This window comes from Sphaerodactylus townsendi, linkage group LG03 (assembly GCF_021028975.2).
Source record: "Sphaerodactylus townsendi isolate TG3544 linkage group LG03, MPM_Stown_v2.3, whole genome shotgun sequence".
In the NCBI taxonomy this organism is placed as follows: Eukaryota; Metazoa; Chordata; class Lepidosauria; order Squamata; family Sphaerodactylidae; genus Sphaerodactylus; species Sphaerodactylus townsendi.
This window is the reverse complement of record NC_059427.1, coordinates 17,422,929-17,439,300: the sequence shown is the minus strand read 5'-3', so window position 1 is coordinate 17,439,300 and position 16,372 is coordinate 17,422,929. Positions and strand designations below refer to the sequence as shown.

General features: G+C 45.9%; 1 protein-coding gene and 2 non-coding genes across 3 annotated transcripts; all 3 read left to right on the top strand.

Moving 5' to 3' along the window:
- Nucleotides 1–4,487: 4,487 nt before the first annotated feature.
- On the top strand, nt 4,488–13,129 carry LOC125427723 (zinc finger protein ZFP2-like). The gene is made up of 4 exons (XM_048487275.1): nt 4,488–4,819; nt 5,704–6,689; nt 8,972–9,166; nt 11,739–13,129. Exons 2-4 carry the CDS (start codon nt 5,738–5,740, stop codon nt 12,764–12,766), a joined length of 2,175 nt encoding a protein of 724 aa, XP_048343232.1. The 5' UTR covers nt 4,488–4,819; nt 5,704–5,737; the 3' UTR covers nt 12,767–13,129.
- Nucleotides 13,130–15,670: 2,541 nt separating this feature from the next.
- TRNAA-AGC lies at nt 15,671–15,743 on the top strand. Its single transcript has one exon. It is a non-coding gene; the product is annotated as a tRNA-Ala (tRNA).
- A 127-nt stretch (nt 15,744–15,870) lies between these two features.
- On the top strand, nt 15,871–15,943 carry TRNAA-AGC. Its single transcript has one exon. It is a non-coding gene; the product is annotated as a tRNA-Ala (tRNA).
- Nucleotides 15,944–16,372: the final 429 nt, after the last annotated feature.

Sequence of the window (16,372 nt, the reverse complement as noted above, 5' to 3'; positions counted from 1 at the left end):
TTGAAATAAAAGTCTCTTGTTGAGATGCTGATTGCTTGGGCAAGGGGCAAACTAAGCACATTAGAGCTTCATTTTTTAATATATAAACAAAAATAAGTGAAGAATCTGGGCCTTCAAAGTTCTTTGGCACTTTATTGAGGCCTTTGACTGCGTCATGGAGCGTCCGTGTACCTGTCCGATCTGAAGCCTGCATGATCAGGCTGATGTATAATGATTGGAGAAGGATCGTCGTAGCTATATTGGCAGGGCTGCGGCATTTCATGAAGAAGGCCACAGGTTCAATTCCTGGCATTTCCAGCAAACGAAACGAAGAGCAAAGTAGGGAATGGCCTCTGAGATATCAGAGAAGGAAAAGATAGGAAAAGAATGGGAAGGCTATAAGGGGGGTTGTTCTCCTTTTGTGTTTTTTGAGACTTTGTGATAAGTGAGCCTTTTGTATTTTTTTTAATTTTTTCCCTCCCTGTTTTGTGTTTTTCAGTTAAGAATAAATTTTTTAAAGTGTCACTAAAAGTGTCTTATCATCTGTTCAGCCATGCTTTCCATGATATTTAGCAGCTTTCGTTGCCTGTACAGATGAGTTTATGAAGCTATTATGATTTTGGTATTGATGTCTTTGGGTATGTGGCCGTCGAAGCCTCTTCACGGCATGGTTCATCTGAAATTCTGGTGGGAAAGTTTTTTCGGGTTGTGTTTGGTCTCAGGATCTTGTTCCTAACGTTTCGCCTGCATCTGTGGCTGGCATCTTCAGGGGTGTATCACAGAGGCAAGTCTGTTACACTTCCCTCTATGATACACCTCTGAAGATGCCAGCCATAGATGCAGGCGAAACGTTAGGAACAAGATCCACCAGACTATGGCCACACAGACCGGAAAACCCACCAGAACCAGACTTTGGGTATTTAAAATTTTTTAATAACCATTGTACTTTTTTATTCGCTGCCCTGAGGTTCCCATTGTCTTGGTTGGGTTTAAATTTAATACTTCACATTTTTTAAAATCTGGAAATCTTTTTTGCAATAGCGAGTCAAATTTTGAAGTGTTCCCAATATCTAATGTTGGATCATCATACTGATATGCTGTATGAGAGAGTTCTTTGGAATCGGGATGGGGAGGTCTCTTGGGATGGTTATTACCCTGGAAAATTAACAAAATCAGTAGACACCATGGCTCCCTGGTTCTAACTGACAATTTTATTTATTTACATTATTTTTGCCTTTCTGGCTGAGATTCAAGGCAGATCACGGCATCTAAAACAGTGTGAATAGCATGTTGGCCAATGAAGAATGATGTAACTGATATGGTGGTGAATCCTTGACTTCTCCAGATGTTATGGATTGCTGGTTTGTTCAGCCCCTGCCAGCATGGTCCATATTGGCCATGCTGGTAAATGATGGGAATTGTAGTCCATAACATCTGGAGTGCCAAAGGTTCACCACCACGGAACTAGAATTACAGAGTTAGAGATCAATGTGAACAGCAGACTGTCTCAAGAAAGGTAAACTAAATACAGGAACTGGACCACGAAGCATAGGGCTGGGTGGTAAATGGGCAGACATCCTGTACAATAATATCCGTAACTGATTATACTTGTTCTTTTATAAAGTGCCTTCCTAAACTGTTCCATTCTATTGCAGTTCTAGTCTCTTTATAAATGCCCTAGATCAGTGGTTCCAACCTTTTTTTCACTTGCTTACCCCTTGGCAACCCATTTTCCCTGAAATCGTATGCCCATATTAGCAAACCTATTATATACCGGTAATTTTTTTCACATACTCTCAAATTTTCTGCCAAGGCACTCCAGAGAGATGGGATCCAGCACTCTCACAGGTTCCCTGAGTAAGTTAATACTCATTTGTGTGTGCCGAGAGGGGTTACTAATGGGGTGTGGTTTTGCCACGTGATTTTCTTTTGCCTTTAGTTACTCTCCTCCCTCTCAGCAGTAGCACACAGAACTTGAAGCAGTCTAGCAGGAGGGCACCGGCTGCGGCAGCTCACATGCTGCATTTGTTTCCTCTCCTCAGCCTAAGGACTCTGCCACAGCGGCTGCCACGCCAGCCCCGCCCCAGGAATGCCCTCACCACAGAATGCCTGGCCATCGCCTGCTGTGCCTCAGCCCCCACTGGCACTACGCCACAGTTTGAATCCCACCACCATGGGAACCTGTTACTAAAATTTTTGGATCCCACCACTGTGTGTACCCCAGGTTGGGAACCACTGCCCTAGATGCAGGTTTGCTTAATGCAAACAAGGCATGAAATGTAACAGTTATTCTTTGATAACTTATTAAGCAGTCGCTCAAGACCGTACACACACTCTCTCTTGCTAGTATTTTTGGGTTTTGTGGAGGACTGTCACTCAAGGATCCCCTTCTAGCCCTGCACTAAACCTAAAGTAGTTTCCCCACTGATGGGCTTCTGGGGCCCCTCTTTGTTCTCCTCCAAAGCAAAGAAGCTAGTCCTGCCTTTCTTCCATTTCACTGGAGTAGAAGGTGCTTCAGAAGAGCTGGAGATGCCTCAGCATTGGGTCAAATGGGCAGTCCATGGCTCAGTGGTAAGAAGAGGAGTTTGGATTTATACCCCGTCTTTCTCAGCCATAAGGGGTCTCAAAGTGGCTCCTTCCCTTCCTCTCCCCACCAACTGGCACCATATGAGGTAAATGGGGCCGAGAGAATTCTGAGAGAACCGTGACAAGCCCAAGATCATCCAGCAGGCTTCATGTGGGGGAGTGGGAAACAAACCTGGTTCTCCAGATTAAAGTCTGTCTCTCTGGCAGAGCATTGGCTTGGCATACAGAAGGTCCCAGTTTCAACCTCCAGCATCTTCAGCTAAGAAAATGTCAGGTAATAGGTGATGTATGAGACCTCACTGTGGGTCCCCGTGCGAGGTTATAGCAATGCTTCTAGTACCAAATTACCTTGCCTGCTAGTGGCTGAAGAAGAAGAAGAGTTTGGATTTATATCCCCCCTTTCTCTCCTGCAGGAGACTCAAAGGCTTTCATAATTGTTCTTTGCCGGGAGTTGTGTTATTTTCTAGGCTGTATGTCGTTCTAGCAGCAGCTCTCCTGTCAGGAGAGAAATGCTGGTAGAACGCTACAGCCCTGAAAAAAACACAGCACTCCCAGTGATTCCTGCTGTGAAAGCCTTCGACAATACAACCTCCTTGCCCTTCGCTGCAACAAACACCTGTGAAGTAGGCTGAGAGAGCTCCAGAAAAGCTGTGACTAGCCCAAGGTCACCCAGCTGGCGCAGGTGGGATGCACAGGCTAATCTGAATTCCCCAGATAAGCCTCCACAGCTCAGGCGTAGAGCTAAATCAAAACCCAGTTCCTCCAGATTAGATACATGAGCTCTTAACCTCCTACTTCACTAAAAGAATCCTCTGTTTGTCTAGGACTTTCAACTCCACATGGGGCCTGGAGATCTACTGGAATTTCAACCAGACTACAGAGATCAGTTACCCTGGGAAAAAAAAGGGTGCTTTGGAGGGTGGACTCTATGCCATTATACCCAACTGAGGTCCCTCCCCTCCCCAAACTCCACCCCCCTAGGCTCCACCCCCCCAAATGTCAACATATTTCCCAAACCAGAGCTGGTGGCAACCCTTGTCTAGTCCAGAACAGTCTGATGTCGGCTTATAGCAGTTTGATTTCCAAGGAGGATGCTTCATTTTTAAAACCAAGGTGATCGCAGTTTGGCTCCATAAGATGCCCTCGAGGTTCAAAGATGCACCACCTTAAATATTTCATCTCCTATTCAAACTAGTAAGTGCTCCTAGGCAGGAGGCAAAGGAGAGGCCTGCAGATCAGGCATGAAACATCTTCCTTTTCCTCCCACCTTTAACACCAGCCTTTGTAACCATTCCGGAGAACTCAACAGCTTGCATTGTTTTCTCCCTCATGCTCAATCTGGAGCAGCAGTGGCGTAGGAGGTTAAGAGCTCATGTATCTAATCTGGAGGAACTGGGTTTGATTCCCAGCTCTGCCGCCTGAGCTGTGGAGGCTTATCTGGGGAATTCAGATTGGGCCCGCATTAACTCCTGCACACCAGCTGGGACACATCTCCCAGGCCGGCCATCACAGCCGAGCCTCTCGTCCCCCACCTACCTTACAGGGTGTTTGTTGTGAGGGGGGAAGGGCAAGGAGGTTGTAAGCCTCTTTGAGTCTCCTACAGGAGAGAAAGGGGGGAATATAAATCCAAACTCTTCTTCTTCTTCTTCCCACTTTAGTTGGCCTCGGTGATCGATTTTCAACAAAATGGCCTTTTCTGTTTGCTTTTGGCTGCTCACAAGACCATGCACCTTTCTTTAATTTTCTTAAATGCCCGTCTCTGAGAGTCTGAGGCTGATTCCGCATGGGCCAAAAACAGTGGTGTGAAAACGGTATAAACCCTTTTACACCCTTTTAAACCCTTTTACACCATTGTCACACCATTGTCACGCTGCTGGTTTTGGCCCATGCGGCATCAGCCCGAGTCTGCCCCAAGGAATGGAAAGGGGATCCGTTCCAGTGACAGGAGCCGCTGCTTTCCTCGCCACTGTCGACTCTCAATGGGTTAAGGAAAGGGCTTTGCTGCTGCCAGCAGAGGCCCCTCGATTTTGCTCCGAAAGGCAGAGAGGAAGTGGCCGCCTCGCTCCCTTTCTGGCGAGGAACATCCTGGCGCAGAGTCAGGCGACGTCCTGTGCAAATGCTAATCTGCCCCCCGCGAAGTCGTGGCGGCGAGAGAGCGGCGCGCTGGACTCGGGGGAAGCGGACCGAGGAGGGGACTGAGCCGAGCCCCGCGGCTCCTTTGCAAGGGAAAGCATTTCGACGCCGCCGATCCTGGGTGAGGCTTCGCGCTTCACAGAAGCGGGCGGAGGTGGTCTCGACGTGCGGTGGCTGGGAGGCGGAGGGGAATGTTTTCATAAAGCACGTGCAGGTTATCAAAGGCTGGCGTAACTCCTGAGTAAGCGGGAGTCTCGTGACACGTTAAGGTCTTGGCACAATTTTTATTCCAGCAGCTAGACCACACTGGAGAGCGTGAAGATGCTGAAGCATCGGGCTGTAGCCCATGAAAGTTTATGGCGAATAAAGCTTTTGTCTTGAAAGTGCCACAAAACTGTTCAGTTTTTGCCAACAAGGTTGTGTGTTGTGTTAAGTGCCCTCAAATTGCTTACGACTTAGGGTGATCCTATGAATCAACGTCCTTCAAAACTTCCTCTCATTAACAGCCTTGCTCAGAGAGCTGGCATACTGAGGGCTGTGTGGCTTCCTTAACTGAGTCAATCCAACCTCAAGTTGGGTCTTCCTCTTTGCCTGCAACTTTTCTTAGCGTTATTGTCTTTTCTAGTGAGTCTTGTCCTCAGGGTCTTGTCCAAATTGCTAATTGGTTTTAGTATTCTCTCTCTTGGGGATTTTTGAGATCAGACACACATAACTATTTCCTTAGAATACACGGGAGTTGGATTTCCTTACTGGCCACACTGTGAATACTCTGTTAGCTGATTTATGAAAGGGGGGGGGGGGCAAACAGTGGCTAGCCTTAGCAAAACTGCTTTCAGCCTCAGCTGTGCTGATGTGTAATGTGGGAATAATACAGCTTCTCTGCCTTGCAAGGTTGTTCTAAGAATTCATTCAGAAATGTGTGAGAGACACAATGAGCATTTAGGAAAATCTGCCACATAAATGTTTTATATTTTCTTTCTTCCTTCGTTCCTAAAACAATCTCAGTTGGGATTGTGTCTTTTCAGCTGGTGAACAGACAATGGAGGAATTTCCTCTGGAGCGCTGTCTTGAGCAGGTGGAACTTCATATAGTGCAACAGCAGGAATACCCTGTATACAGGGCAACAACAAGAATACCCCAAAGGAATATTTCCCAGGTTTCACAGGTAGACGAAGCTTCTGAAGATCAGCAGGAATCAGACACATTAAAGGATAAATGTGTGGAGTCCAGAAAACAGGGGTCTGCTCCTACAGAAGGAGGCAATGAAGTCATAAAATACCCTATTCATGGAAGAAAATGTATGTCCAATAAACAACATCCATGTCCCGAGTGTGGGAAGATCTTCAACCGGACTTCATCCCTTAATGCCCATCGGAGAGTCCACACAGGCGAGAAGCCGTATAAATGTGCTGAGTGTGGGAAGAATTTCAGTAAGAGTTCACACCTCATTGCTCATCAGAGAATCCATACAGGCGAAAGACCCTACACTTGTGTAACTTGTGGGAAAAGCTTCAATCATTCCTCACATCTCATTATCCACCAGAGAACCCACACTGGGGAGAAACTCTATAAATGTCTAGAGTGTGGGAAAAACTTTCGGTACAGCTCTGATCTCATCAGACACCAGATTGAGCATGAGGGAGAAAAACCTTACAAATGTCCTGACTGTGGGAAATGCTTCAATCGGAGTTCAAACCTTCTTATACACCAGAGAATCCACACAGGAGAGAGACCCTACAAATGTCTTGAGTGTGGGAGAAGCTTCAGCTACAGCTCAGTCCTGATCAGGCATCAAAGAGTACACACAACTGAGAAACCTTATAAATGCCCAGAGTGTGGGGAAGGTTTCCATGTGAATGCCAGCCTCAAGACGCATCATAGAGTGCACACAGGAGAGAAACACTATTCATGCCCAGAGTGTGGGAAAAGTTTTAAATGGATCTCACACCTTGCTAGGCATCGAAAGATTCATGCAGTGGAGAAACCAACATAAAAGCTGGGACTATTGCAAAAACTTAATGAACCCATGAAGCTGCCTTGTACTGATCTGTGAAGGCCGATGTTGTCTATTCAGACTGCCAACCGTTCTCCAGGACCTCAGGTGAAGGTCTTTCTCTTCACATGCAACCTTTGCAGGTGGGCGGTATACCAAATCTAATAAATAATAATAACAATTAACAGAAAACACCAGGGATTGAAAGCTGGGACTTCCTGCGTACAAAGCAGGAGATCTACCACTGAGCCCCTGCCCAGCTTTTTTGCATATATTCAGAGATTAAGTTCAAGTGTACTAGTTCATATGTTTGTATTTCTCTCTCCATTTCCCTTTTTTTTCCTGTCTGTTTTTTAAAGTGTGTGCCACTTTGGGCAAGAGCCTATTCGTTTTATTCTTTTGTAAAGCGAAATATTTTATGCACACCAAAACAATAATAGAAATATTACATCCAGCATCTGGCTTCTGGTGATTTAAGAGGTTATGTTTTTAATGCTTTCTGCTTTGTATTTGTTACCTGCCTGAACCTGAGGGATGATATCAGTTTCCATATCTCTGAAGCTACCATCCCCCAATATTTTTTCCTAATAATTAACAGTGCAATCCTAAATAGAGCTATAGAAGAGTCTAACTATGCTCTGGATTACATTGCCAGTACAGTCAGCCAGTGTGGTGTAGTGGTTAACAGCGGCGGACTCTACTCTGGAGAACTGGGTTTGATTCCTGGCTCCTTCACATGAGTGGCAGACTCTTTTCTGGAGAACTAGATTAGATTCCTCACTTCTTCACACGAAGTCGGCTGGGTGACCTTGTGTTAAATCACACAGTTCTCTTAGAGTTCTCTCAGCCTCACCTACCTCACAAGATGCCTGTTTTGGAGGGTTGGGGGAGGTGATTGTAAGCTGCTTTGAGACTTTGGTAGAGAAAAGGAGGGTATAAAAACCAACTATTCTTCGTCATCATCCAAGTGCCTTCTGCCTTACTAAGAGATAAAGGACAGTAGGGAGAAGTTTGCTGCAGATCACAAACCCCCTTCCTTTTTCTAAACCATTTTCTTCACTTATATGAACTTATGGTGAGATCGGCAACTGGATCCACCGTTCAGTGTTCATCTACTCTGTTGCAACTGACTCAGGGCGACTCCAGTAAGTAGCTTTTAAGGCAAATGAGAAGCAAAGGTAGTTTTGCCATAGTTTTCCTCTGCACAATCTTCCTTGATGGCCTCCCATCCAAGCACTGGTGCTGCTTAGCTGCCTGTGAGGTAGATTTGTTTATGTAGGGGCCCAAGTTGGCTTACATAATTCTCCCCTCCTTCATTTTATCCTCACAACAACCGCCTGCTTGAGAAAGCAACCGACTCAAACTCACTAAGTCACAGTGAAGGATTTGAATGTGGGTTTCCCAACTCTTATTTCGACACCACCACACCACACTTGTAGCTTAGACTGATACAGAATGGCTTGCCCAAGGTCACTCAAGCAAGTTTCAGGGGTGGGGATTTGAACCTGGGCCTCTAGAGCTTAGCTGAGTACTGACTACTAGACCCCACTGGGGCTCAACCATTTTGGTTGCACTGTGTGTGAAGTGCTGTCAAGTCGCAGCTGACTTATGGCACTTCCTACCTGTATGGACTGAAACTGGGACCTTTCACATGGTAAGCCAATGTTCTACCATTGAGCCACACCCCTCCCCTACATGCAGTAGAATGACATTGTGGCTCAATGGTAGAACATTGGCTTACCATGTGAAATAGGAATGTGCTGACTCGATAGGCAGAGGATCAGGGAGATGGGGAAGGGGCGTGGGTGGGTGTGCTCCCTGCACTGCAAAACGACTTTAAAAAGATAGGTGGTGAGAGAAAGAGGCCAGCCCTTTTAACAGGTCAACCAGCTCCCCAGCTATGTGTCTAGTGCTGTCAAGTCTCCACCAACTCATGGCAACCCCTGGTGATGTTTTCAAGGCAAGAGATGTTCAGAGACCGTTTGGCAATTACCATTGCCTACTTCTGCACAACAACCTGGACATTCCTTGGTGGTCTCCCCTCCTGCTACTAACCAGAACTGCCCCTGCTTAGTTTGAGGTCGTCTGGGCCATCAAGGCCAGGACCTAACCCACCCACCCACCTTTTAAACTCAAGCTAAATACGGATGCTCTCCTGTGCGGTTGAGGTTTTCTTCAGCCGTGCCAGTAGAGGGCGCTGCTCACCGCTTGCGGAGAAAGCGCGACTCTTGGTCTCCTTGTTGAGGAGAACTCCAAGAACGAACTTCCTGCTATCGTCAGTTCCGCTATTTTCAGCTCCATCAGCGGAGGTCTGGGGGCGGGGGGATCTGGAGGTCAGCTGCCCTGCGTGCACCACCGGAGACAGGACTACCCAGGCCCTAAAGAAGACTGTCACTCCCGCGCGAACTTCTCAAAGGAGGAGCAGGATCTGCAGGGAGAAAGCAAGAAAGACCCTTCTTGTAGCGTTTGCTCAAGGTGGGGACTGCCCCAGAATGGATCTGGCCAGGTTACCACTGCCTGCGTTGGGCTGAGCTTGCGTGGAAAATCCACACTCTGTTGCAATAAATATCTCTAGAGTATAGTATTTTTAAAAATTGGCATGATCATAATGAACTGGCGCTTCAGCTCCTGCCTAACCGGGAATGTTTTGGAACGTTCCTTCTTTTTCACCCAAAAAGCATCATAAAACTTTGGTCAACCTTGGATTGCCTGCCTTGGTATGATTTCTTCAGGGGCGTATTGGGTAGGCAGCAAGCATGGAGAGGAGGCGACTGAGAAGTGGTGTGATAACCATCTTCCAAGTGTTTGAAGGGCTGTCATATTGAGGATGGTGCATGGCTGCTCTTGTTGCTCTTAGAATATAGGTTAGCTTGTAAGCCTTCAGACTGTAGCCTCGACATCCCCTGCCAGCATGATGCTGGCAGGGGATGATGGGAACTGCAGTCCATAACATCTGGAGGGCCGCAAGTTTGACACCTGTGCCTTAGAAGGTCGGACCAGAACTAATGGGTTGAAATTAAATCAAAAGAGTTTTTGACTAAACAGTAGGAAGAATTTCCTGAGTGGCTCGTCAGCGGCACAGACTTCCTTGGGGGATGGTGGTCTCTCCTTTCGAAGTTCTTAAGGAGAGGCTAGATGGTCATTTGACAGCAAAGCTAATTCTATGACATACTATGACGGGATGAGCCAGTGCTTGGCTCTTGTGGCCCTTTCTTACATGCCCAGAGAATGCCAATTGCCCTTTGTGGTCAGGAAAGGATTATCTTCCAGGTCAGGTTGCCCAGGGAACCTGGATTTTTTTTTTTTTTTTGCCTTCCTCTGGGCATAAAGCAGGGGACGGGGGTGATGGCGGGGGGAAGAGTTGTGACTTTTCTGCATTTTACAGGGAGTTGGACTAGATGTCCCTTGAGGTCCTTTTGAGCTCTAGGTTTCAATGTTCTGTGTTTCTGAAGTCACTCCAACAGTAGGGTTACAAGATGCTGCCTAGTTTCCCAGTACTTTGCATGGAATAAGGGCCATGGTACCTCTCCCCTTGAGTCACCTGTTTGCAGAAAACAGGGAGCAACGCACAGTGGGCAGGTGGAAGGGACTGTCAACCAATTATATCTGTCTTGGGGGAATTTACTGTATGTTCACTATACATTCCTGAATGTTTAGGGATGGAAGCATCTACTATTCATGTATATATCAACAAATACTGACCAAATATATTTGTAGTGCAGCAGAACAGCTCCAAAGCTCAAGCCAGATGTTGAAGACCAGAACTAGTTCATGGGAGGCAAGAAACCTGATTAGTTGCAGGGCTTGAATACCTGCTCATTCTTCCTCTTGTGCTGGCCAGGATTGGAGATAATGTCTTTGGAAAATTCTGCATTTGGTCTGTTGTGAAATCCAAATGCAGGTGTCGTAACAAATCAGGGGTAGTTTCCCCCCCTCTGACCAAGTCAGTGCATGAAGCCAGCATGAGAACCAATGTGGTATGATCAGATTGTTTCAGCTCTGTTGTTCATGGACTACCATTCCCATCAGCCCAATCCTAACCCTAACCCAATTGGCCATGGTGGCAGGGGGTGATGGGAATTGTAGTCCATGAACATCTGGAGAGAGCTGCAGGTTGCAGACCCCTGCCAGGCCTAGACCAACGAGCCAACTAGTGTTGTGGCTAGAATATTGGAAAAGGAACCAAGAGACTCAGGTTCAAATGCCTACAATAGCCAGAAGCCTCACCAGTTGATCTTCAAACCATTCATACACTCTCAGCTTAACCTATCTCACAAGATAAAATAGGGAACAGAGAAACATATATGCCACCCTGAGTTCTTTGGAGAAAAGCTGTTGTTGTTTTTTAAATCACTTCATTTGTACACATGACTCTGCCTTATACTGATGTCGATCTTGAGTCCATGCTATTTGAGAAATGGACCAACACTTCACTGTTTCATGTGAACTGCATTTCTAGTCTCACAAAGCTTCAACACAGTCCACTGACTACATTATGTGACTGAATCAAGTCTGCAAGTATTAAGGCATAGTGGTTAGAAAGGCAAGGCAAGATCTGGGGGACACAGGTTTAAATCCCCTGCTCTGCTATAGCAGCTTGCTGGGTTACTTTGGGTTAGTCACACACATTCCTCGGAAGGTGATTGTTTTGAGGATAAAATGGGGGGGGGGGGGGGGATTGTAAGTCTTTTTGAGTTTCCCACTGAGGAAAAAAGCGCGGTATAAACATTTAAATAAATAAATGAAGGCTGAAGGAATGGAACATAATGGAATTTTGGGGTGCAATATGCTTCTATGTTTTCATTTATTTATAAGATTTATTTATACCCACCTTCCTGCCTTTATCAGAGAAACCAGGATGTCTCACATTCACCTATGCTAACCTAGCTACAAGATAAGCTTCAGTGACAATTCAGGACTTTGACGGCATGTGCTCATTCACACTGATAGTTACCGGTATTTGTTTCTTCCCCACCTGATTGTCTGGATGAGGGGAAATTGGAAGACACAGAATGCTTCTGGTCCTGAGTTCTGTTTGTCTCTACAGGTGATGAAATGGCTACTGAGGAACAGCCACCCATAAAAGGAGATCCAGAGCAAGTGGAAACTGAAATGTTGCCAGCTGAGAGATCTGCAGAGAGAGTTTTTCCCAGCTGCAAACAGGAAAGAGACCCCGAGAGCAGGGATTTGCCAGAGAGGCAAGGAACATCTGTCTCAGCCAAAATACCAGGCAGGGGCACTTACCGCAAGGACAAGCGGTTAAAAAGCTTGGACCAGATTGTTATCCAGCAGTTGATACGCATCGGAGAGAGCAAGGTTGTCTGCAGGAAGCAGGAGGAGGGCTTCCATCAGAGCTCCCACCTGGTAAAGCCTCAATTTGTTCACTTGGGAGAGAAACCCTATCTGTGTATCGTCTGTGAAAAAACCTTCCGCAACCATTCTGGTCTGATGGTGCATCAGAGGATCCACACAGGTGAGAAGCCCTACAAGTGCCCCGACTGTGAGAAGAGCTTCAACCAGCGATCCCACCTGACCTCCCATTGGGGGACCCATACGGGAGAGAAGCCCTTTAAATGCTTCGACTGTGGGAAAAGCTTTAGCTACAACTCTGGTCTTGTCATACACCAGAGAATCCACACTGGAGAGAAGCCCTACAACTGCTCTGACTGTGAGAAGAACTTCAGTCAGAAGTCCCACCTGCTCTCGCATCAGCGGACCCACGTGGGAGAAAAATCCTTCAAATGCCCTGATTGTGGGAAAAGCTTCAGTTACAACTCAGGCCTTGTGATCCACCAGCGAATCCACACTGGGGAAAAACCCTACACGTGCTCGGACTGTGGGAAGAGCTTCAATCAAAGATCGCATCTCATTTCTCACCAAGGCATTCATACAGGACAGAAGCCGTATACATGTAAGGACTGCGGGAAGAGCTTTAGCTTCAACTCTGGGCTAGTTATCCACCAGCGGCTTCACACTGGAGAGAAACCTTATAAGTGCCCCAGCTGCGGGAAAAGTTTCAATCAGAAATCACATCTCATTTCACACCAGAGAGTCCATACTGGGAAACAACCTTGACTCGGCAAGAAACTGATTCCTATTCTATTATGTCTTCTTCCTGAGTTGTAAAGTCTTGGACTTGTGCCAATTAGCTTAGAAGGAGCAGTCCTTTGCTGGCACTTCTGAACCAGTGGTACCTCGAGGCAGTGGGCTCATATTAGGACTGAAGTTTGTATGTATATTCTGAACATTCATGCCAAAAGAAGGACAACGTGCAGCTACATTGTACCCCCCCTCTCCCCAATCCCCTACAACTGGCTGAAAATCCAAGGGTGAAATAAGAATGGGAATTAAAAAATCCAGTGTTAAAGTACTTTAATATACATTTTCTGTTTTGTAACCAAAAGGAACAAAAATAAAGATCTAACCATCTGCAGCTAAGAACATTCTAACATCTTCAATTAAAATATTATTCTGTTGGGGTGCACTTCTTAATTAATGCAGAATCTGTTTAATCCACAAATACAATTATTTGAGTATGCTGTAAGTTATTAATGCATAATGGGGTTTTTATTTTTTTTAATGTAGTCCTTTATGATGAATTTGTGAACAATTGCCATGTATACTGCACTAGGTATATTAAAGTACTATATCTTGGGGTTAGATCTCCAATCAGACAGGCCTTGCCAGTGGTCCAGTGAAAGGCCTTGAATAGCTTAGCGAAGCAATATAAAATGTGTGATTGGGGTTTGGAATATGCTGCCACAGGAGGTGGTAATGGCTACTAACCTGGATAGCTTTAAAAGGGGCTTGGACAGATTTATGGAGGAGAAGTCGATCTATGGCTACCAATCTTGATCTTCCTTGATCTGAGATTGCAAATGCCTTAGCAGACCAGGTGCTCAGGAGCAACAGCAGCAGAAGGCCATTGCATTCACCTCCTGCATGTGAGCTCCCAAAGGCATCTGGTGGGCCACTGTGAGTAGCAGAGTGCTGGACTAGATGGACTCTGGTCTGATCCAGCAGGCTCTTTCTGATGTTCTTAAAAGAAAATAACTTTTATTTTGTCCTTTTAATACATTCAGCTGCCTTTGCAAAGTCATGGATTAATAGCACTGAATAGTTGCTTTTCTGTGCCTCTTGAGGGCAGTAAGAATGACTCCTGCAGTATTACCTGTTACAGGGATTGATATTCTCATACTTGCCACATCCTTGGGCTTTCATCTTTTTTCTTTCCCCTGCTGCAAAATGGGATGGCTGCAACATCCTATGCCAATTTTGTATGTTCAAGTGAACTGTTGTGGATCCAGCAGTGCAAGCGGAGCTTTCACACTGCTTCAGATACAATCTGTTCCTGACAGGAACCTTATCTTACTGAGGACTTGCCCCTGACTTTTAAGTCATTATGTGATAAGATGCATGTGCAAACCTGGCCGAAATTGGAAGTTGTATGACTGATAAAGCACACAGCTGTTTGTTGCATGTTAAGCCAGAGAGGGCTATGAGCATCTTCTCTGGTTCTTCATGGTGATGACCACTAAATGTTGAAGGGGTGTTCAAATAAACACATTCCGTGGAGAGAAAGAAGTTATGATGGGGGGGGGGGGGATTGGGCTTGTGACCATGTACATGTCAATTTTAAGAGCCAATTCCATGGAAGCATGAGAAGAAAACGGCAAACCACTTAGGTGACAACATCAGGTTCTTTGGGCAAATGCATGACTAGAACAATTTAATCTTATCATTGTAACAAATAAAGAAAAAGGTTTAGGCAAAGTCCTCTCTGTTTATTCAAAAATTCACTTTAGGAGGGTGCTGACAGAAATGCTGACGTGGATGGTGATTGCCTCAAGTTCTCAACCTCAGCAAGGTAATATTGATTTAAATGGCACACAAAAACTTCACTTGATAATACAAAATAAATTTATTTATTCATTTTTATTTTAAGAACTTATACCCTGCCCATTCCATCTCTTGTGTCTGGTGGGGTCTCGTTTTTGTGAGATACAGGGACTTTGGCATGGAATGAAATCCTCCGAGGAAATTTAAATTAACATGCTTAATTTTTACATTGTCTTTACATTGTGGAGTACTTTATGACATCTGTCTTCATTATACTGACTATACCTCTGCACGACAGACCCATCACTCATATGCCTCTTCCAAAAACGGAGAAAGTGGCTTATCCAGGGCTACTTATGGAATCTCACTGGACTAAGTAAACCACATCATATAGAAGAGTTTTGAAGAAGAGTTTGGATTTATATCCCCCCTTTCTCTCCTGTAGGAGACTCAAAGGGGCTGACAATCTCCTTGCCCTTCCCCCCTCACAACAAATGTCCTGTGAGGTAGGTGGGGCTGAGAGAGCTCGGAAAAGTTGTGACTAGCCCAAGGTCACCCAGCTGGCGTGTGTGGGAGTGCACAGGTTAATGTGAATTCCCCAGATAAGCCTTCACAGCACAGGCGGCAGAGCGGGGAATCAAACCCGGTTCCTCCAGATTAGAATGCACCTGCTCCAACCACTACACCACTGTTGCTCCCTAATCCTAGGGATTCCAGATGTTTTCCAGGAAGTTCCGAATTCACACCCCATCAGTTTTCGTCAGCATGGCCAATTGGCCATGCTGGTAGGGGCTGATGGGAATTGTAGTTCCTGAACATCTGGAGAGCCGCAGGTTCCCTACCCCTGAGACCCTTAATATAAAGCAGATTTACATCACTAAGGACCATTGCTAGGTATTTTTAACTATCTACAGAAAAATGCTCTAAACTTGCTGTTATTGTGTTGTTGTTTTTAAGGTAGGGGTTTGTACAGTTTAAAGCGTAAGAAACATAGGTGTTCTTAGACTTCGATGGCACACTGTAGAACAGTGAAGCCCCTATTAGTTCTAGAGCTTTCTCACCTGTAAGGGAGCTTGTTTGGTTAACCCCCTGCAGTCTCAGTCCCTCTGCAGATGTTTCAAAGCCTTTCCAGCAGTACATGGGGAATTAGCTCAAATGGTAGAGCGCTCGCTTAGCATGCGAGAGGTAGTGGGATCGATGCCCACATTCTCCAGGACTGGGCTGCTGAGTGTGCTGTGTCCTTTTGCTGCTCGGAAGCCTGGCTTAGTTCCATGTCGTGGCAACCACCCCACAGACCCATTCCCTCTGCAGATGTTTCAAACCCTTTTCCAGCAGTACATGGGGAATTAGCTCAAATGGTAGAGCGCTCGCTTAGCATGCGAGAGGTAGTGGGATCGATGCCCACATTCTCCAGGACTGGGTTTTTTGTATTTTTAAAGTGTTTTTTCAGTTTTTGACCCGCAGGGGTGCAGTTTTTAGGCTAGCAGCACCAAAATTTCAGGGATTTGTTGGAAGACTCTCCTAATAACACCACCCAAATTTGGTGAGGTTTGGTTCAGGAGGTCCAAAGTTATGGGCTCCCAAAGGGGGTCCCCCCATCCTCCAATGTTTCCAATGGGAGCTAATAGAAGATGGGAGCTACACCTTTGAGGGTCCATAACTTTGGACCTCCTGAACCAAACTTCACCAAACCTGGGTGGTATCTTGAGGAGAGTCTCCTAAACCCTGAAAGTTTGGTGCGGCTAGCTTAACAATTGCACCCCTAACAGCAGGTACCCCCCAAATTTCCCCAGATTCTTCTTTTAAATCCACCCCCTTTGGCATGGATTTAAAGGTAGAATC

Excerpts from the sequence above, each read along its gene's own strand:
- LOC125427723 (XM_048487275.1), top strand. The coding sequence starts at position 5,738 with ATGGAGGAATTTCCTCTGGAGCGCTGTCTTGAGCAGGTGGAACTTCAT. Across the intron at positions 6,690-8,971 it reads TGCAGTGGAGAAACCAACAT|TTCCGCTATTTTCAGCTCCA; the intron begins AAAAGCTGGGAC and ends TGCTATCGTCAG. Across the intron at positions 9,167-11,738 it reads TCTTGTAGCGTTTGCTCAAG|GTGATGAAATGGCTACTGAG; the intron begins GTGGGGACTGCC and ends TTGTCTCTACAG.